Raw genomic sequence first — 23,551 nt, forward strand, 5'->3', positions numbered from 1 at the left:
GGGTGCACCCCTCGCGGTCCTGAGTTCCTTGCTCATGGTCTCTCTCCTTCTGCTCCTGATTTGGACCTTGAGATTTCTGTCTGGTGCTCCAATGTGGGTCTCTGTCTCTGTCTCCTTTCATCGCCTGATGAAGGTTAATAATATTCAGGAGGAAGCCTATAAGTTTTTCTTAAGATGCCATCTTACACCTGTCAGAATGGTGAAAATAAAAAACACCAATGATAGCCTTTGCTGGAGAAGTTGTGGAGAAAGGGGTACACTCATTCATTGCTGGTGGGAATGCAAACTTGTGCAACCACTTTGAAAAGCAGTGTGGAGGTTTCTCAGGAAATTCGGGATCAACCTACCCCTGGACCCAGCAATACCACTCTTGGGAATATACCAAGAGATGCCCTATCGTACAACAAAAGTATATGCTCAACTGTGTTCATAGCAGCATTGTTTGTAATGGCCAGAACCTGGAAACAACCTAGATGCCCTTCAATGGAAGAATGGATGAAGAAGTATGGAATATATACATATTAGAGTACTACTCAGCAGTAAAAAACAAGGACTTCTTGAATTTTGCATGCAAATGGATGGAAATAGAAAACACTATCCTGAGTGAGGTAAGCCAGACCCAAAAAGTGGAACATGGGATTCACTCACTCATATTTGGTTTCTAGCCATAAATAAAGAACATTGAGCCTATAATTAGTGATCCTAGAGAAGCTAAATAAGAAGGAGAACCCAAACAAATGGATATTTAAAGACAAGCACAAACTAAAGCAGTCTATGACCACCAATTCAGCACTACAGGAGATATTTATTTAAAGGAACACTACACACAGAAAGTAAGGCAGTCCAGTCACAAGAGCATAGAAAAGAGCAAATTTCATGATCGGAACACATGATGAAAAGAAACCTAAGAAAAGAGTCCATCATGTTCAGTGTGGTAAACCAACACACCCTGATACTAACAGGAGAGAAAAGGGCAAACAACAATGGTCCAACTAGCCAAACAATAGCAGCAGCAACAAAAAAATATAATAATGATCTTTTTAATTTTATTTTAAAAAAACTACATTTGTCATTTTACATACCAATCCTAGTCCCCACTCCTCCCATTCCTTCCACCTTCCCCTCTATTCCACCCCCATCCACTCCAAAGAGAGGGTAACACACGTTGCTCTGAGGAAAAACCAAGGCCCTCCCTACGATATCTAGGCTGAGCGAGGTATTCCACCAAAAAGAATGGGTTCTAGAAAGCCAGTACTTGCAGCAGGGATAAATCCTGGTCCCACTGCCAAAGGCCCCACAGTTTGCTCTAGCCATACAACTGTCACCCACATTCAGAGGGACTTGTTTGGTCCTATGTTGGTTCCTTCCCTGTCCGGCCAAAGTTGGTGAGCTCCCATTAGCTCAGGTTAATTGTTACAGTGGGTATTTGTTGATCTCCTTGTTCATATTCTCACTCCTCCCACTCCTCGATAGGACTTCGGGAGTTCAGCCCAGTGCTCCACTGTGGCTCTCTGCCTCTGCTTCCATCAGTTGCTAGATGAAAGTTCTATGACCTTTAAGATAGTCATCAGTATGACTACAGGGCAAGGCCAGTTCAGGTACCCTTTCCACTATTGCTTAGTGTTTTATCTCGTTGGGGTCATCTTTGTGGATTCCTGGGAATTTCTCTAGTGCCAGGTTTCTTACTAACCCACAGTTGCTCCCTCAGTCAAGATTATCTCTTGCCTTGCTCTCTTTCTTCCCCCATCTCCATCATCCCATTCCCTCTAGTTCTCATCCCCCATCCCTTTCTTACCCCCTCCTCCCATTTCGCCATCCCTTCTGTTCCCACCACAACGCTCCCAATTTTCTCAGGTCTTGTCTATTTCCCCTTCCCAGGGAAATCTATATATGCTTCTCTTAAGGTTCTCCTTGTTACTTAGCTTCTTTGGGGTCGCGGACTATAGGCTCGTTCTCCTTTGCTGTACATCTAGTCCACTTATGAATGAGTATATACCATGCTCATGTTTCTGAGTCTGGGTTACCTCATTCAGGATAGTTTTTTTTTTTTTCTAGTTCTATCCATTTAGTACTCTACTGTGTAAATGTACCACATTTTCTTTATCAGTTGATAAAGTTGAGAGGCTTTTAGGTAGGTTGATTCTCATTTTCTGAGAAACAGCCACACTGATTTCCAAAGTTTGTACTCCCACCAGCACTGGAGGAGTGTTCCCCTTACTCTGCATCCTCTCCAGCATAAGCTATCTTTGAGTTTTTTGATCTTAGCCATTCTGACTGGTGTAAGATGGTATCTCAGAGTCATTCTTATTTGCATTTCCCCGATGGCTAAGAATATTGAACATTTCCTTAAGTGTCTTTTGGCCATTTGAGAGCCTTCTGTTGAGAATTCTCTGTTTAGATCTGTACCCCATTTTTTAATTGGAGTATTTGGTATATTGATGTCTAGTGTCTCGAGTTCTTTATATATTTTGGAGATCAGTCCTCTATGTGGTATGTTGTTGGTGAAGATCTTTTTTCATTTATTAAGGTTCCTTTTGGTCTTATTGACTGTGTCCTTTGCTTTCTGAAGCTTCTCAGTTTCAGAAAGTTCCATTTATTTATTTGTTCCTCTCAATGTCTGTGCTACTGGTATTATATTTAGGAAGTGGTCTCCTGTGCAAATGCATTGAAGGCTACGTTCCACTTTTTCTTCTATCAGGTTCAGTGTGGTTGAATTTATATTTAGGTCTTTAATCCATTTGGGCTTGAGTTTTATGCATAAGGATAGATATGGATCTAATTTCATTCTTCTACATGTTGATAACCAGTTATACCAGCACCGTTTGTTGAAAATGCTTTCTTTTTTCCATTGTATAATTTTAGCTTCTTTGTGAAAAATCAGGTGTTCATACCATCCGGTGTGTGGACTAATATCCGGGTCTTTGATTTGATTCCACTGGTCAACCTATGTGTTTTTATGCCAATACCAGCCTGTTTTTATTACTGTGGCTCCAAAATAGCTTCTCTTAATATTAATTTTAAAATGAAGTAATATCAGTTCACCAATGAAGAGACACCATTTGACAGGCTGGATTGAAAAACTAAATCTACCTATCTGTTGTTTCCAAAATATACATCCCATTGGAAAAGGGATCAAAAGATCAAGACAAAGAGTAAACAGAAACTGAAAACAAGCTGTTAGAGCTATTCAGGTATCTGATAGTGGACTTCACAGTAAAATTAGTCAAAAGAGATAAAAAGAAAGGCACTGTATATTAAGAATGAGAAAAACACATCGAGAAAATATTATGAATAAATATTTATCAAATGTTAGGTCTCCCATGTTCATGTAAAACTGATGGACATAACAGACCACAATAGGTTTTGAAAAACTAATAATGCATGATCTCCATATTCTACTCTAATCTCTTGAAAAGTCATCCTAACTAATAATACATGACCTCCATATCTTACTCTAACCTATAGACAAGTCATCTTAACTATAATCAACCAAGCCTAAAAGGAAATCATAAGCACAACCCAGAGCTCTAGAAAATGAATGTTATAATGCCACAAAAATACTAAATTTTCAGATTATTCCTGCATGTATGCATGGTATATGTGAAACATGCACATGGCTGCTTCTGTAGCTATGTGGAGCCCAGAGCAAAGCACTGGGCATCTTCCTTCTTATTCTCCATCTTACCATCTCAAGAGCGAGCATCTGCTCTCAACTTGAAGATTATTTTCAGCTGTTTGTTAAACTGACTCTTACATTAGGCAGTTACATTAGTTAAGCTTCTGCGGAGTAACCAACTTCAAGCTGAATTTCAAACGCTCTGCTTACTTACACCATTCTGAACCCAGATGACAAAGTTTGTTCGAAATTCTAATTTTTCTGCAAACTTGAAAGCCAATTAACAGGACTGTAACATGCCAAACCAATATATATAATCTCCAAAACAAATTCTGAAAAATTATCTGTTCAGATTATATTTAAAAGTTTAGATTTTATTTCAACCTTTTAATCTTTTAAATACTAACTTTATCCTTTCAAACATATTCTACAGAGCCTGTGCATGATGGCATAAATCCTCAATTCTATTACTCAGGAAGCAGAGGCAGATGGATTTCTCTAAGTTTGAGGCTAGCTTGTTCTACAAATGGAGTTCCAGGACAGCCAGGGCTACAAATTACAACTACCTTCCTCCACTCAAAGGACTCAAAATTTAAAAAAAAAAGATTTTGATAGTCAATGTAAGAGGAACATAACACATTCCATTTATTATAAACATATGCATAGTTTATATTGAATAATTAAATGATGCCAACTGCAAGCTTATTTTTAAATTTATAAGTATAATATTTTCATTTAATATACTTCCTTTGGTTTAATGTTTCCACTATTGTTCAGACAAAAAGACATGATGTCCAATTACAACTCCACCTTAAAAGATATTCATTTAATATACTGAAGATAGGTAAAGTCAGTGCCCAGTGGAGAACAGTCTCAGAATAAACACTGAATGATCATGTGCCACATAGGAATCACTCTGAGTGGTTCCTGAGGGTTTCTACCTCAAAACACAAAACTAAACACTGGTTATTAAGCTCCATTTTATATAAGATCAAATCTATAAGGATTGACTAGTTAAACAACTTGTTCAAAATGTTTAGCTTGTGTGAACCTGTTAAAAGATGTATCCCAGAAATATAAGAATCCAAATCTCATGATCTTCTGAAGAGAGCACAGTGTTATGAAACTGTCTTTGAGAACAAGGAGACTAGACCTAGTCCACCTTGCTGTCCTTTCTATTCCTTTTCTGGTCTTTGTTTCTCTCTACTGATTTTTTTTCCTTATGAAGAAATCAAGAATAATTTTCACCTGCTAACAATACTGAGGGAAAGAAAAGGTTGGAAGTCTTTTATTTCTTGGCTCTGACACAAGAACAGGATAAGGAATATTCCCTGGGAGAATCCTGCTTCATGGCACTGACTATTTCTCAGGTAAGGAATAGCCAAGGAGAAAGACATCAGTCTCTCTGGATTCTTTTCAAAGTTGGATCTCACCCTGCACACTAGCAATTAAGTTGGTGATAATAAACATACTTACTTATTAATGGCAAATAACCGACTCCCAAACTTGCCTACATCCTGCTCCACGTTTTTAGTTACTGTTGCCTAAGCCAATTACCTATTATCCTAAGACAACATTATTTTTTCCATATAAAAGAAGAGTGATAAAATAAATTCTTTTTATTTATTACATGACACATGATGAGTTTAAGATCAGGTTACTAACATTATTTTCTATTCTGGCAGGTTATTTTTCACTTTGTGACCTGCTTTCCAAACTGTACCACTTAAAAATACTACTTTGGTATTACACGGGATATTATTTGTGTGTTTAAATCTTGAACCTCTATTAACCCAAATCACATTTTGTTGGTAAACAATTTCAACATCAATGTTTTTATGTTGTCTACCAACCACATCCTGCCTCTCATGAAATAAATACACCTCTTGAGAATTTTCTAGAATAACCATTCTTTGCATACATAAAATTTCTAGTAAAAATACACTGTAGTACTTTTGAAACAATAACTGAAACACAAAATTGACATGCAACATTTTACTAAGAGAATTTTCATATAATAGAATAGTAAGTAATAGAATAGTAAGTAATTAGGCACAATATTTTTGTATTTATTTATTTATTGCAACAGACTAGCCATGGCCCTTTAAAATCTGTAACTTTAACAAGTAATCTACAACTTCAACCATTTTAAGTATATATTTTGATGACATTTATAACAAAAATGCAATTTACTGCTTCAAAAATTTTTTATGCTTAGTATCTTTTTTCCCTTTAAGATAAGATCTCATGTACCCCAGGCTGGCCTCAAATATACCTTTTAGCTGAAAATGACCTTGAACTTCAATCATCTTGGCTTTCTACCATGAGTGCTGAGATTACAATCCTGCACCATCAGATCAAGGTGTTAGGACTGAACTTTGGGCTTTGTGAATTCTAGGAAGGAATTCTATCAACTAATCTATTTTTGAATCTTATAACAGAATTTGTTCAACTCTGTCAGTCTATGGCAATTTTGCTTATTCCTTAGTAAAATTATCTATAAGAATAAGGAGTTATTGATGGAGAAAGAACATATACAGTTTTGTAAAGTCACAAAAACTTTACAAGTTAAACAATAAATATGTAAATAATACAAACTACAATGAATTTTAAAAGGAACAATGACTGAAATATTGCTTTAAATATATTATATGTGTATTTTAAGCCATCCTATAAGAATAGCCTATAGAAATAGAAACTATCAGTATGCATTTTGGAAGCAGTAACTGTTGCTAGTTAGATGATTCAATTACAATGAACTATTCTGGCATGTTTCAAAAGCACTGCCATTTTAAAACATACAAAAAAAATCTAAAAATGCAACCATGGTAATAGATTCTGAGTCCATGGGTTGGGGGTGAGACAGAAACACAATGACAAATTGGTCTAAAAGGACACTGAGACTTCATAGTTGGAAGACTATTGTGCTGACAATTAGCAACAGAGGAAGCAGTGCACAAAACAAATGAATGAAAAAGGCTGAACTTGCAGTGAAAGGCCTTATTATAGTGCAGAAACATTGTTATAATAAAGGGGTAATGTACTCTCCTCTATGGAACTTCCAAACAGCACCCCAATCTCTTTTCTCTTCCTCTGCATTGCATTTTTTCATTAGCATCTGCTTGATTATGTATTATTTCCAACCCAAAACAACTCCTCTATATCATTTCTAAATACTAAGGTTGAAAGGCCCTTCCTTCCACTCTGGTCTTAGGCCTCATTTAACATTACAAGAAATATAACAAATGGTTTTAAATCAACAAAGACACGGGAGGGGGGAGTAAGGCAGTGATATAGCACTAACAGTTCTGGAGAAGTGGCAAAATATAAGAGCCTCAAATTCAATTTGCAAAAGTGATATATATAATTTACCAAAAATATCCAGAGGGTCTTTTCTCTGAAACTTAATGTCTATGCCATAACTTCTGTTGTAACTCAAAGAGCAATGTTGAAGGCTGCAAGCACTAGTGATTCCTTTGCATTGTTCCACTTTCCTTAAATGGAAGTAACCTAAAACTCTGAAATGTATCTTTATATACTAGATGAGAATGACAAGATCTGATCTACGACACTGACAAACTAGTGAAGAGACACAGTAAGTCCTTCCCTTCTAAGTTCCCACTAGAAAAACCTTGACCCTGAAGCCCTAAGCAGGTGGACATGCTGCAGGAAGGAGGAGAACATAGTGAGTGCTGGCCCACAGCCTGAGCACCCTGGGTGTGTTCACAGTTCTAGCACGGACACGAGTTTTGCCACACTGCAGACATGTTTTTTTTTTTTTAAAAAAAAAAAAGCAACAATGAATGTGTACAATGCATAATAGGCAAGTGCTTAATTAGCAGTAATATATTATTAGTAGTAGTCTCATTTGAATAATGATTTAAGAATTTGGAATCAACAATTTTGTAAAGTAAGGACTTTCAAGATGATCCAACTTCTTTATTATACATATGATAAAATTCTGATTTGGGACAGTTATGTGATCTGCTCAAAATTCCATAATATTTTATTTACAAAATAATCATTGTTTAACAAAATAACCACTACATCTGCATTCACCCTGATCTACCCTAAATAGTTTCACCATACTCAAAATATACTCTGAGAATATAAGAGTCTATGTGGATACACCATATATCAGACCTGGAAGATCACATTTTCCATGGGTATTTGCTACTTATTACTTGAGGAATCTTAACTTCATATATAATCAAATTGAATTCAAGCTAAGATTTAGAGTTACTTGCTTTGAGACTGTAAGAACATGTTTAATGTCTATAAGGCAGCTTTACTACCTAATTTTTATTTAAAAGGAATAATGTTTAAGCCATGCTTCTCATGGTGAATATATTTACAAAAAGTCAAATACGTAATTCACAGTAGGTTTTTTTACTGTCAATTCTTTCCTTACTGATAGGAAATTTCCTATTTAATTTTAAGATGTGATTAAAGCACCAATTATGATAGGCACAATTCTAATTATTGTATTTAAACTACACGCAATCTCTACTTTCTAAAAATTCAAGCTTTAAGTTGCAAAAAATGATTTGCTAAAAAGAAAGTCAAGGACTAAATCAGATAAAAAAATATATACTCAAGCAAACATCTTGTACATAGTTTATCAGGTCATAACTGATCGCATTTGGAAAGCACCAGGCAGAATTGGTCTACCATTCAAATATGAAAGGATATCAAAGAAGAAAATACAAGGATCAGCAATAATAAAAGATAACAATACAAGGATCCTTAACTCTGCATCAGTTGGCTTTGTATCTCATGGTCTATATATTTAATAAATTCTGGCCCGAATAACTAAAATATACTGACCTATCAATAAGCAATTCAAGGCAAAACAAACTCTACAGTAAGTTCACCATGTGTGACTTATTACATACACCTTGATTAGATAGTGCTCAACCCAACCATCCTTCTTCTCTCTACCCACATTACTATACCATTCCCACATGAATGAAATATTTCAAGAGATACCTATCGTTTGCAAACTAAAAATTATAGTTAAGAGCATTTTTAATTTAAAAATATTACCCTTAAGATGAGACTTGAAATGCAATATTTATCTGTGTCAATACATTTATTTTATAAGTTACTAAACAAGACAAGAAATAGCAATGATACTAGAGAAACTGTACATGAAACACCAGGTAAGCTAACAGAATTCCTAACTCTGACTTTAAGAAGACAAATACCTGGAGTGGGTAATTATTAACTAATTCAAGTGGCATGTTTCTTTCCGGTATACCTCTGAGGTGGTTGATTTTTTTGTTTTGTTTTGTTTTTTGAGACAGAGTTTCTCTGTAGCTTTGGAGCCTGTCCTGGAACTAGCTCTTGTAGACCAGGCTAGCCTTGAATTTACAGAGATCCTCCAACCTCTGCCTCCTGAGTGCTGGGATTAAAGGCAAGTGCCACCACCTCCCGGCTGTGATGGTTAACTGTATGTCAACTTGAGTCACCTAAGAGGAGGGAACCCCAAGTGAGAAATGCCTCCATAAGACTGGTATGTAGGCAAGCTTGTAGAGCATTTTCTGAAATAGTGGTTGATGTGAGAGGGCCAAGCCCATTGTGGGTGGTGACATCCCCAGAAAGGGACAGGTAGTCCTGGGGCCTATAACAAAGCAGGCTGAGAAAACCATGAGGAGAAAGCCAGTATGCAGTATCCCTCCATGGCCTCTGCATCAGCTCCTGACTCCAGGTTCCTATTCTGCTTGAGTTTCTGCCCTCACTGCTTTTGATGATGAACTGGTATATGGAACTGTGAGTGAAATAAACCATTTCCTCCCCAAGATGCTTTGGTCATGATGTTTCATCACGGCAACTGTACCTTAAGAAAGAAACCCTTTCCCTCCATATTTTTCACACTATACAGGGACAGGAAAAGGACATACCATGAAGCTCTGATTCATTCCTGAGGATTCCATACCCACTTAATTCAAGAGGGAAGTTACTCAGGCCAAGTTTCTGAGAAATGATTTTTTAATTAGATTAGTACTGTTACCTAGAAGCCAATCTGTCCTTTAAAATGTTACTATTTCTCTAAACAATCTCCAAAGAGATTTTTTCTGATAGTCCAATTTCTAATGAATCGCCTAAACTTTATATTATAATTGTAAAATCTACTCCAACTCCATATTTTAATCACGAAACATTTTAAGCACTAATCTCAAGTGTCACAGGGCATTTTTGCTTTTATGTTACAAATTCTTCAGGTCTGCTGACTATGTCCTGCTCTCTGTGGAGTACTGAAGCTAACATGGAATTCAAAGTTCACATTTTGTTTGTCATGCATTTAACTTCTGGTTCCAACTACTATGAAATAAGCATGCCATATTTTTCTGAACCTTTTCAAAATAGGAAACACAATATTTACCTATAAAGTAAGGCTTAAACGAGATAACATTATCTGAAACGGTGTGGCATATAATAACATTTTTTAAGTTTATCTCCTTCCTTCTTTATTTCTCTGAGTACTCGGTACAATGTTAACATGACACTCCCCAAAAAGCTTTCTAAATATTCATTAGAACTTAAGTTTTCTAAAATTTGTAAACATTATGATGGCTAATCTTGGTTTTCAACTTGACTATATCTGAAATTAATTAAAACCCAAGCAGTTAGACAGCTAGACACACTTGTGAGGGATTTTTCCTGACTGGATTATTTAAAAGGTGGGAAGGACCACCCTAAATCTGGGCCACAACTTTTAGTAGCAGCCCACATAAAAGACCATGAAAGATGGAAGCTTTTGCCTTTTGCTTCCTTGCCTTCACTCTTACTAGCAAGTTTATCTATCTTGTTGCTGAGGTATTCCTTCACTGGTTATTAGAAACTACTTCTCCAGGAACCCAACACAGAAAGCCAGCAGCACTCCAGGACTTCCCTGGGACTCCAGCACCAGACTGGAAATACTCAGTTATCAGTCTCATGGTCTAAACAATTGCCATCAAGAGACAGTCACTGTTCAACTACCTGAATCAGAGCCTATAAGGCACTCTAATAAATCTCATATATTGGTATTTCCACTCTACCAGCTCTGTTCCTATAGTCTAAATACACGTATTAAGTTAACACACATGATAAGCAGTTTCAAATCTGAGTAAACTGTAATTTAGGAACACAATAGCAAACAAGGAAAGAGTCAGAAGAACATAAACAGAATTTAGTAACAATTATAGACAGACCATCTCTTATAGACAGGTAAGAGATGATTAACCTTGGAAAACCTGTGGCAGAAAGAGAAGAGTAGGAGCAGAGGCTTCTTCTGCTGGGGTCGGCTCCCATCATGGTGTCACAGACTGTAAGAGGATGTGGCTTACCAGTCCTGGCCTGCTTTCCTTAAAACCATAGCTACAACATTCTCTCCCTTTCTAAAGCAATAGTAATTCAATTTAAAAACAACTTAATTTTAATTTCTTCCCAATATATAGTAAGCAACGTTTAAAAAAAATTAGAAAGATACTGAAAGACTGTGAAAAGAAAAAGGCAACTTCTGACTACACAAGGGCAACACTTGTCGTGTGGGCACTCCTCAGCCTGCAGAAACTTCATCCCTCAGAAGTCATTTGACTACATTTACACTATTACTTTCTGGTTTATTTTTAAATAAGGTATCTATTTCTTATAGTGAGATATAACTACTACTAGACTTCATTCCCATTTATCTAAGTTTCCTCACAATTAATAATAAAAACACACCTAATCTTCAAAGGATTAAGTATATAAAATACTCTAAGAAGTCATTCAAAGAAAACCATTAATAAATGTTCATAGAACTGAACTCAACAGACTGGGGCAATTTACATATTAAATATTCAGAGAGGGTGTACCTCGAGAAAAGAGTTTCCAAATATGTGTTAGGGACTGGATTTGATCTCCACCACTACCACAACAAAAATTATGGTATATTAAGGCATATATAGAAATGTTGAAAAGATATAAGGTATATAAACATTAATATGATTATTTTTATAACTCTTTATAGATAAGTAAAAATAGTAATAATTCAGCTTCCCCACGTAAAAAATGGAGCAACTCTTTAAGATTTTTTTCTGAGAAAAGGAATAGTATTTGCACAACGTTGTTCCTGACATATCCTATGCATTGCCTCCAAGTGCTGCAGAGATGAGAATATCTGAACATAAGAAAGCAATAAGGAGACTATTAACACAATCCAGGGAGAATTAAAAAAAAACCTGAGGTGGCTGGTAACATAAAGCACTGACTGACAGTGGTTTTTTGTTTGTTTGTTTGTTTGTTTGAAGATGCACACCTATCACCACATGTTGAAATAGGGACGGCGGGGCTGCGTCCCCAGCACCCCGCCGCCCGCATGGCTAGGTTATGCCCGGAAATAATTACACGGAAACCGTATTCTTTCAAACACTGTCTGGCCCGGCTAGGTCCAGTTTCTTATTGGCTAGCTCTTACATATTGTTCTAACCCATTTCTAATATTCTGTGTAGCCCATGAGTTGGCTTACCAGAGAGGATCTTAACCTGCGTCTGTCTGGAGCGGGATTTGGGAATTTTACCATCATTTGCTTTCACAGGAGCCCCTAAGGAGAACATCGCCCCCATGTCAGCTTGAAGCAATCTTAGAGGACGGCGTCCCCTCCCCCAACAGAGTTTGCCCTCAGGGTTAGGGACATCTTTTAGTGGTTGGTTTGGGGTTGAGGGGATGGGGAGATGTTTTATGGAGTTAGGGGTATGTTAAAAAAAAAAAAAGGGGGGATTAACTGGTTTGATGGGATGATAGGTATTTGTGAGTTACTGTTTTTAGAAAATTGTATTGGTACTGTTTCCTGTATATTGACATATTGAATATTGAATGTGAGTGTTCCTACCTCTATTTTTGTATAAGAGTATACTTATATTGTATTGATACATCTACCATATCACAATGTACATTTCTACCTCTGATACTATTTATGTAATAACATTGTTTACATTTGATATGTAATGACATTGTTTACAGATGAAGATCATTGTCTTCATGTATTGCACAGTTGTTTATTTTTTTTTTTTAGTCTTCAAGTTAGATAGGTATTGAGAATTTTATGTTGTTCATGTTTATTTTTAGGTTAATAAGGTATTCTAGATACATAGAGATTATATTTAGTATAGATAGTATAATCTTCAGCCTCTTTAAAGAGCTGTAGAAAATGGCCTTTAAGCTAACCTAGTATTCTGTGCCGAGACACAATTACTCCTGGCGACACCACTCTACTCCCGAGAGAACGTTGAGCACCAAAGACACTCCACTGGGAGTTTGTCTTCTTGGCAGAATTGGCCTTTGGGTTAAGAAAAGCCCATACCTCATCTACTGACAAAGATATGAAACAGGATTTTCTTATCTTGCCAAGACAGGGTAGGATAATTCTAAGAAAATTCCTTGCATTTGATAATGGTATGTCAGTCATGCTAGGCCTTAGCCAAAGTTGGTTGACTCAACATTGCGAACGAGAATTTGGGTGATTGCCCAGGTAGTCTGTTGTCTCTGTCATTTATGGCACGCTTTGGATATCGCTCATTTGTTAAGTAATATTTATTCCCTTCTCGGATCTTTGACGGAGTTGAAGATTATATAATTGTAATTACTCTCTACATTATTTAGACTCCTTGAGATAGAATGTCTGGTAAAACTTTTGTTCTCAATATTGTTTGTTATATCTATTATTTATTATTATTGTTTATAGTTGTATTTAGGTTAGTTCTGTCTTATTTAGACAAAAGGAGGGAGATGTAGGGATAAGCCCTCCCCTTGGGGGCGGGCTGCCCTCAGGCGTTTGTTTACTGATATATTGGGCGGGCAAAAGCTGCGCGCCCCTTCCCTTCCTCTCCTGTCTCCGCTGGCTACTCCGCTGGAACCTTGGTTTCGTGAGTCTGGTTTTGTTATTAAACTTGTTCAAATATCTATTACTGGTGATTTATTAATCCGACCGCTGCAACCACACAATATAACCAGATGCTCAAGCAAGGTATTAATTTCTGACTTAAAATGATTATGGAATTAATAATACCTTTCTTCTTCCAAACCCTATCATTGAGAGCTCTTGTTAACAGCTCAAAAGTAAACTCTGACATAACTATAGATAATACATGTTGCTTTTTTACAAGTCTAGAACATTTATTTTCTACGAAAATCAATTTTGAAAAGAAAGAAAAATTAATTTTGGCAACTAAACCTATTTTTTTCTTCCCCTACTATATGTGAAATGTTAATATGATATCCAGTCTCTATGTCAAATTCCTACATATAAAACTTTATGATATAATTCTGTAGGCATCAAGTAAAATGATCAACAAACCTTTAAAACTGAATTATTCTGAACTCTCATAATCCATATCTATATATGCAGCTTATGGCTTTCTAGAGATACTGGGTTGTTGCTAAGTCATAAATCTCTCTCCCCATATATCTTAATTAGAACTAAGAACTGAATTTTCTCCATATCTGATAGCTATATTTAATGTTTATTCAGGCATAAAAGATTTTTTCGATGGTTTTAAGACCCATAATTTTCCTCTTTAAAAACAAGGAAAATATAGGTTAGACAGAGAACATTCATCTTTTAAAAATGGTCTAGAAATATAGATGTCCCTTTTTATATAAGATATTAAAGAAAAGTTTTGGATAAGAGACTTTTTCAGGATGGACCAACATGTGAAACACATAAGAAGGCAAGAGTTCTTAGAGGTGCTTCTTGGGGACAATTGCTGGTATACCTGCTTCATACCATGTAGAGTAAGAAGAAAACATGGGAAAGAAAATGGATGAACCTAAGAACATCTAGGTAGTTACTCACTCAGTCTTCCATAAAGGAATTATTTCTACTTTGTAGTTTAATAATCTTTGAATTCAGTAAAAAAGATAATAGCTGTAAAATATCAGGGACCATGACTACTAAACAGAAAAGCTACTTTTCTTTATGTACTTGTGGCAATGTTTATTTTAGCAGTATTTTTAAACCCAATATGTATATTTTCTCAATGATGACCTCAGATAACCTCAATTTATGATTATTAGAAATAAGTCAAGTTGTAGATTGTACTGTTTTAAAAATATATACATTTCATCTCTCCTTCACTGCATTTAGAAGATGCCTCATTCACAGTCCATATTTTATTTAATACACTCAGCTTAGAATAAAAGCCAATTGTTGTTATCCACATCCTTTAGAACTTCATGAATGTCCATTCTGCATGCCAACAGGTACTTAGCAATTTAAGTACTGTTTATTATCACTCTAAATCTATGAAAAGGGAAGATGAAAACTTCCTGCTATTAGTAGATCTTATATATGCTCCCTTGACACATATTGGATGCTTGGTGCTTAGCATGGAGCCCTTGGGAAATGGCGGAAACTTTAAACAATGGGCCTCCTGGGAACTTATGTTATTGGTACCATATTCTTGAAGATGGCCATTATAGGACCCTGGTCCTTTCTCTTTTTTGCTCCCTGATCGTAAGGTAAAGCATTTTTCCCTGGTACATGCTTTCACCACAAAGTCATGCCTCGCTGTGAACCTGCACTGAGGACAACCTCAAAAGTTATGAGCCAAAGTAAACCTTCCTGCCTTCAGTTGCTTTTTTAGGCACTGCATGATAGTGAGAAGTACATAATAACTAACATAATATTCTATTATGAAGACATTTAAACAATAGAGGTTCATTTTATTTTTTTTATTTTTAAATATATATGAGAGACTGGTTCTGTACCAGTGAGGCTGGTACTTATGGAGGCCAGAGGTGTCAGTTTCCCTGAAGCTGGAGTTACCTGATATAAGGGCTTTGAGTTGAACTCAAGTCAATATTATACACTCTTAACTACTGAGCCATCTCTTCAGCCTAGACTACATAGTTTTAATCTTGATATTTAAAAAGCATTACCTACTAAGATAACATTAAACAAAACTGATTTCAAAGATTTCATTTTTTATATAAAAAGAAGAAATTAACACAATATGTTCTCAGATCATCAAGAATAACTATTAAAATCATAATATATAGACACTAGGAGATAAGATTAAACTGCTTCACCTAAAATAACTCAGATCAGTAAGGTGGGACATATTCATGAAATAGATAACCAAAAAGATCACACACACACACACACACACACACACACCTGTTTGAGAAAGGCAAGGGAATAATTTTGAAGGAATGAATGAGCAAAGAAATATAAATATGGCCAGGCGGTGGTGGCGCACGCCTTTAATCCCAGCACTTGGGAGGCAGAGGCAGGTGGATCTCTGTGAGTTCGAGACCAGCCTGGTCTACAAGAGCTAGTTCCAGGACAGGCTCCAAAACCACAGAGAAACCCTGTCTCAAAAAAACAGAAAAAAAAGAAATTTAAATATGAATTAAAGAACAAAAGAAAATTGCACAGCCAAATAGAAGTTAAGGCCATTCCAGTCAGAAGACAAGCGAAGGAGTAGAGGAGCAGCAAAGTCCCAAGGGAGTTGTAAGCAGCTCAGCAGTGTTGAGCAGAACTGCAGACAGAGAGACATGAAGGAGGAGCTGAAAGAAGAGGCCAGATTGAAAAGATCCTGGTATGATACATTAAGGGAGCTGGATGTCATCCAGTAGGCAATGGAGATCCAAAGCAGGGTTTTTGTGGGGGGATGGATGGCATAGTTAGGATGTAATTTTAGAAAGATCATTTTGACAGACGAGTGAAGGAAGAATAGGAATGGCACAAACTAGAGGCAGAGAAGCTAGTAAGAATCTGCATCGGAGAGTAAGAGAGTGATTCTTTCCGGGAAAATCATTACAATTCTTATGTTTGAACCTACATATTTGAATCTAGTATGTTCAAATACCTACATACTTACTATGTAGATTCAAATATAAGAATAAAATAAGCAGAACTAGATATGAACTGAGAGTGTGGTAAAGATATGAAGGAAAAGAAAAGAAGGGGAACAGATCCAGGTTTCTGCTCCAGCAGAGGCAGAACTGAAACACTGAATAACTAGGGGAAAAATAAGAACCATCTTGAGAACAGTCTAGGACAAGTAAAGGCTATAAAACATCTATGGTGGCAATAACTTAATAGTGAAATTAAGTGAAATGTGACAACATAATTCTCAGGAGAGCAGCTTGGTCTGAATACATGAAAAAGTGGGAATAAGGTGGACAGTTTGTAACTACAAGTTCAGGAAAAATGTGATCAAGTCCTGAGCCAGAGGTTTCTTAAATACTATATACTTTACTGTACACAAATTATCCACAATGCAAAGGAAAACACAAGGACACAGAGAAACCACACAACACAGAGTAAAAGACAATCTCAAATCTTGGTCAGCAGATAAAATGTAGTCTCTATGCCAATCCAGAAAACAAATTAAAACTGAAAATTAAGTTTAAGCTTAATGAGGGTTTTTTACCTCGGTATTTAAGGAAAAAGTAAAGCAAGAAAGTCACGTTCCATGTTCTCATGCCCATCCCATTTCCCCTGAACAAGTCATTAACCTAGTAAAGACTTGCTGAGTCTCCTGTGCAGCAGGTCTTAGCTCCTCCTCTAACAAGTACCATTCCTATTCCTAGGGAAATATCCTCATCTACGCAGTTCTCAACACACAGGCCTTGCTCAGGTCTCCCCAACCTATTACCATTATTATAATCCATATTCTCAGTCATATTTCCCCATGATTATCTACCTCTTCATTAATCCACATGCCTTGAATTCCATCGCTGGGGATGCCTAGGGAAGAAGATCTCTGTCAGTATGAAGTCAGCCTAGCCTACATAGAAAGTTCCAGGCCAATCAGGGCTATACAGTGAAACTTTAGTGGGGAACCCAAAACACAAAAACATACAAGTCTTCTTTGAATCTTAGTTTCTAAAGTCTAGACAAATATCAATGCTGAAAAAAATGTATGTGTATGCTTTTCTTTTATAGAGTTTATAGAGTCCTTAGCCATGAACTCAATATAGGAAGAAAAAATGTTTACTCTCCTCCCCGTTAGAAATGAGGTAACCACTGAAGAAATCAGTAAAAGTGGTTTCGATGAAATAGATAAGAGAAGAAGTCAGATACAGCAGTTAAGAAGTAGAACTAGGGGATGGAGAGATGACTCAGTCGTTAAAAGCACTGGCTGTTCTTCCTGAGTTCAATTCCCATCAACACAATAGTGGCTCACAGTTGCCTAGAGTGATCTGATGCCTTCTTCTGGCATGCAGATGTACATGCAGATAGAGTACTCATGTGCATAAAAAGAAATCCTTAAAGAAAAAAATGGAATCACCGAGAATAGAAGGATTTTGAGAATTTTTTTTTCATATACTTGGGAACTAAACCCAGTCTTTTTGTTTGTTCATTTATTTGTTTTTCAAGAGAGGATGTCTCTTTGTTACAGTTCTAGCTGTCCTGAATCTTACTTTGTAGACCAGGCTGGCCTCTAATTCAGAGATCCACCTGCCTCTGCCTCCGAGGCGCTAGGGTGAAAGGTGTACATAACCAACACCAGGCTCAAACTCAGGGTCTTATGTATGCTAAACATGTACTCTACTACTGAGATATACCCCTAACCTGGGCAATGTTATGAAGAAGGGACGAAAACCAAATATAAGATTGGAGAGAAAAAATAAATAAATCTTTCAAGTTTTTTTAAAAATTTTTTTCAAATGAGTAAAAAGCCTGTTTCTGTGAAACTATACTTAAGTCCACATATATATGTACATATACATAAAAATATATGTACATATTAGCACTTGTGTGTGCACATATATGTGACGGCCAGACTACTTTTGAGGTAATCCACCACTAAACCTGGAGTGCACTGATTAGGCTGGTTGACCAAGCCATGAGCTCCATGAAGCAGCTTGTCCCTGCCACTGAAGACTTAGAATAAAGGCATGCTCTGCTGCACCTGTTTTAGAGGGTGGCTGGGCCCTCATTTCAAACTCAGGCACTCATTTCAGCACAGAAAGCCGATAAATCAACTGACCCATCTCCCAAGCCAGCTCATGAAGGAACATTTTTTAATTAGTAAAAGAATAGGGGACTCCAATTGTAGTTATCAACGGAAAATATAGTATTTCTAATATATCTGAGAAATACTAAACTAGTCAAATTCTTTTAAATTTGAAAATTTATTTTTATTTATGTTCATATGTGTCTGCCTGCTTATCCGAATGTGTTCCCCATGCATAAAGGTGCTCATGGAGGCCAGGGGTGTCAGATCCCCTGGAATCAGAGTTTCAGATGGCTGTGAGCCATAGTCAACAAGTACTATTAACTGTTGAGCCATCTCTCCAGCCTCTTTGAGAACAATACTGCAATGTAGGCCAAGGCAAGTAAAGAACTATCAGCCAAAGAAAATAGGGTGTGCAGGGTTTTTTCCTGAACAATGTCTCAAAAAAAAAAATTGTCACTCTCTGCCTTTAATACCTCCTCCTTTGTTTGAATTAGTTTTTATTTACTTAATCTTCATGGGCCTGCTCAAACTCTACCTTACAAAGTCCAGGATGCTGATGACTGAAGTGTTATGATCAGAGTTTAAAAAAATGACTGGAGAGAGAGGGGGGAAGGAGTGGGGGCAGGGGGGAAGGAGTGGGGGGAGGGAGAGGGAAATGGGAAGCGGGGAGGAGGCAGAAAATTTTTAAATAAAAATAAAATAAATACTTTTGAATGCAAAAAATAAAAAAAAGATCTGCTTCTAAACACACTCGGGGCATGTGCCAAAGTTGAAATTAGGACCTTTTCTTTCATTCATGTCCTTTCAATTAAGGTATTATTCCCTTAATTATGTATATAATTTAAGGTTACCATAAAGCCTTACAAATTAAAAAAATTAAATGATGGAGTCATAGTAAGATCTAAGGTAATAATCCTGAAAATTTGGGGTTCAACTACAACTTTACCTGTGAAAGTCAAGTACCAACAAGTATTTGGTTGTGCAAGTAAAAATTACAGATGTCAACCGCTATTTATTCTGTAGAAAAGCTGTCAGTCACTAAATAGGATCTCTTTCCACAGTACACATTCATTTCAGCCTCTGCCAGTGGAAGTGTGAGAGCAGATGTTGGCAGACTGTGACATACAGTATGTCTTTAAAACTTGTTGGGGTGTGAAATTTCATAAGGTCAAAGAATGCTGCATTTTGATCAGCAGAGAAAGATTTTTCTGCACTTTCAGAAATTATTTCAGACAAACCAATAGAACTGCTCGTAAAATAAACAAACTATTTAGGCAGTACATGGAAACTGCTTAAAAGATTAATTTCTATCACCTTAATAAACAACTGTTCAACCAAAATACCTTTAGACTGAAAATACATATCTTAAAACAACTTAAAAACTCAAAAGATACTGTTCCAATTGTCAAAATGATTTAAAATAATTTCTTTCTTAGTAGAGCAATTAATATATAATGAACATGTTTTGATGCTGAAAAGGCTGTTTTCCTTAATACACACATGAACAAGCACATACAAAAAAATGTGTATGTATAATTTATATAATGACAGGGAGCTTTCATTTCAAAACTAAAAAAAAAAATCCACAAGAAAATTTCCTGACATGAATGAAGAGGATTTCAAATTAGTTCTCAGGAAGGATCTGGGAGACATATCCAAGAGGGTAACGGGCATGACCAAAACATGTTGCATATAAAAAACTTTTAGATAAAAAACCTGGAATAATAAAGTTAGTATTCTACAATTATTTGTAATTCCATACTCTTTTAGGTTTATTTTAAAAACTGAAAATAAAGTTGAAGTTCCTATAAGTTAAAATTAGTTTTGTAATACTTAAATGTTTTATAAGATTTTCTTTATAAGATTTATAATTATGTTTATAAACTTCAGTTTTACCTCCAATTTTTTTCAACTATATCTAACAGATAAAATCCAATTAAAACAGAGTACAGGAGATTGTCTAGTTAAAATTTTTATCTCTGCCTAGTTCTTACATACTCAAATTTGAACTTAAAAAATGCTCTATCTAAATTAGCACAGCAAGATCCTTTTATTGGATCAGTAAGTATAAGCCATTTAAGAGCTTGGTCATAACATAAAAATAAGTATAAAAATAATCAATGTAATATTATCACAGTCATTTTGTTAACTATTAATAAAAAATACAACTATAACTAAAAATATAAAATAATTTTAGAAAATGATTTCTAATAGAAAACATTTATATAATCAATCAACCAACCAACCAAACATTGCAACGGAATTCTGGAGGAAATGTAGTAAATAACATAAGATATTAGGCCCAATTTTACAGTTCCTTATGTTTATTTTATAATGAAAAACATAAGACACATAGTTGGGCAATTATATTTTTCACATTCAAACTCTAAATATAAAATAATAAAACTATATTTCACTGCATAAGATTGAAGTCTCTATCTTAAAGAGCTGAAAATTCTTGCAGAGTTTATAATTTCTTTGGATTTAAATGTAAACCTAAACTTTTGTACTGGTTTTTCAGATACATTAACACATATGACACATAAAGCCATGCAAATAAATGAACCCAAGATGAATTAACAATTGTTATATACTTACTTGCTACAGAAAAGTTGTTGAGGGGATAAGGTAAGTCCACATCTTGAGGTTTCTCTTTATAGCCTATGAATGAACCATCTGTCTTCAAAAGGAAATATCTTGGCCTCCAATTTTTTATATATTCTCCTACATGAAGAAAGCATACATTAATGCCAAAAAATGAAGTCACTTTTGTGTAACAAGTAAATTATGATATAAAATGTCCTGAACAGTGGCTTTCAAAATTTTAGTGAGGCAATTTTTTTAACTTGACTTACAAAAGAAACTCTATAATTAAGATTCAGTAAAAACCAAAACAGTTGTTTTTAATAATTTAATACTTTGATTACTCATCTGCACCATTTTTCCTTCAGAAAATCATTCACCTGAAGACACATTTTGTTCTTTTTTTTTACTTTATCAGACAGCTGACATAATATAGAAACTCTTAAAATATTTCTTGTCATAGATTAAGTATTAGATTTTGTCACTAAATAGAATCATTGCTAACTGATTCATAATCAGCAATGTACTTATTTAGGTATATTCACTTAATCATAAAACATTAATAAGTATATATTATCAACAAAAGTCTTTCAAACTAGTGACAGGTATATAAATATTTTTAATATCTCTTTTTATTATTTTAATCCATATGTGGGGCGCATATATATATATAGTGACTGCAGATACCCCCAGGGTCCAGAATAGGGTGTCAAATCCCATGGAGCTGGAAACAGGTAGTTTAGCACATATTGACAGGAGTGTTGGAAACCAAACTGCAATCCTCTCAAGAGTAGTGCATGCTTTTAAACAGAATAGTTATCTCTAGCCATGAAATACTGTTACTAACCAAAAGGGGGGGGGACAGAGAGAGACAGAGAGAGAACGAGAACTATGCCATATACAGTATCTAACTACAGCATTAGTTCAAATCATATTACTTCTTGAAGACAAAGATAAAATAGCAGAAAGGCAAACAGAAGTCTCAGAGCTTTCACAACTTTTTTCCTTTATTGATGGGATTTTCTTATACCGTCCAGGCTTGGCTTGAACTAAGCTCAGCAATCCTCTAGCTTTAGCCTCCCCCCCTGCTCTTTATGAACAATTTTTATGAACTGATAAACATAAATGATATTTTAAGAATTTCTAGGAGCTTAGGAGATGGCTCAGCAGGCAAAGGCACTTGCTGTGCAAGCCTGTCCACAAGAGTTTAGATCCCCAGAACCTATAGAAATTTCAGGCTGTGATCCCAGCATGTGCGAGGTAGAGGCAGGAGATCCCTGGAACAATATGGCTAGACTAGCAGAATCGGCACGTTCTGGGTTCAAGTGAGAAACCCTGCCTCAGTATATAAGGCAGAGAGTAATAGGAGGAGGCAGCTGACTTTAGCCGTTAGCCTCCAAACTCACATGCTCACAAATATGTGTTCACCTGCAAACATAGATGCCACCTTTCATACTTTTGAAAGCATACATGTATGCATGTGTGCATATGCACATGCATGCACATACACACATACAATCCTAATAAATTTTGTTACACAACACACAAAAGAATCTGGCACCTTTCAGTAAAGACAAAACTTAAATCTTTCCATAAATTATCTCCACCAGTACTCTAAAATAGAAATCTTCATGGGTTTCATTTTTAACATCAGATAAAAAGGGGTTTACTGTTACCATTAGCATAAATATCTGTTTAATTTCATGGTTCACATCATATTAAACATTTAGTTATTTGTTGATAGATACAAATTAAATATAAACACGTGAGCTTCCTAGAAGAAAAAGGAGATTTCTTTCTACAGTATAATTCATAAGTAAATGTTATCCCCAAAACAAAAAATATTGTACAGTGCAGCATTATATGATAATAGCTTAATTATCTTAAAGTCAAATATTATATAGGAAAGCACATTATGTTAAGTATAGCACAACATCTGCACTCTTTAAAACTGCCTGTTGCATTTTTATGCGAAGGTGTCAAATAAGCTATAAGTGGAAGCCTGTTCATGTCACTCAGGGAGAAGAAACAGGTTTCTTATTGAACTTATCATTATCATACTTTGTAGATGTCTTTAAAACAATCCTAATAATTTTATTTTGTATTCTTCACAAAGCAATGAAGTATTATAATACTTTGTAATTTCAAAGGACTACATAAAAATGCAACTATTAAAAATGAAATTTTTGTCCTTATAAAAATGTATTATTTAAATCTAAGGGATATGTTTTATAATTAGAAGAATAGTAAATCATTCCATTAAGAATGATTATCAGAGCCGGGCGATGGTGGTGCACGCCTTTAATCCCAGCACTCAGGAGGCAGAGGCAGGCGGATCTCTGTGAGTTCGAGACCAGCCTGGTCTCTAGTTCCAGGACAGGCTCCAAAGCCACAGCAAAACCCTGTCTCGAAAAAA

At 35.7% G+C, this 23,551-nt stretch overlaps 1 protein-coding gene across 5 annotated transcripts in view; it reads right to left on the minus strand.

The window, feature by feature from the left end:
- The window catches only part of Akt3 (AKT serine/threonine kinase 3), a 226,339-nt gene that overhangs the window by 98,950 nt on the left and 103,838 nt on the right, over nucleotides 1–23,551 (minus strand). For all 5 annotated transcript variants that reach the window (XM_050142952.1, XM_050142949.1, XM_050142951.1 and 2 more), the window contains one exon: nucleotides 21,151–21,276. In XM_050142952.1, coding sequence (XP_049998909.1) covers nucleotides 21,151–21,276 — 126 coding nt within the window. The remainder of the gene's footprint in view (nucleotides 1–21,150; nucleotides 21,277–23,551) is intronic.

This window comes from Alexandromys fortis, unplaced genomic scaffold, assembly GCF_014885135.2.
Source record: "Alexandromys fortis isolate MF-2015 unplaced genomic scaffold, M_Fortis_MF-2015_v1.1 scaffold_51, whole genome shotgun sequence".
In the NCBI taxonomy this organism is placed as follows: Eukaryota; Metazoa; Chordata; class Mammalia; order Rodentia; family Cricetidae; genus Alexandromys; species Alexandromys fortis.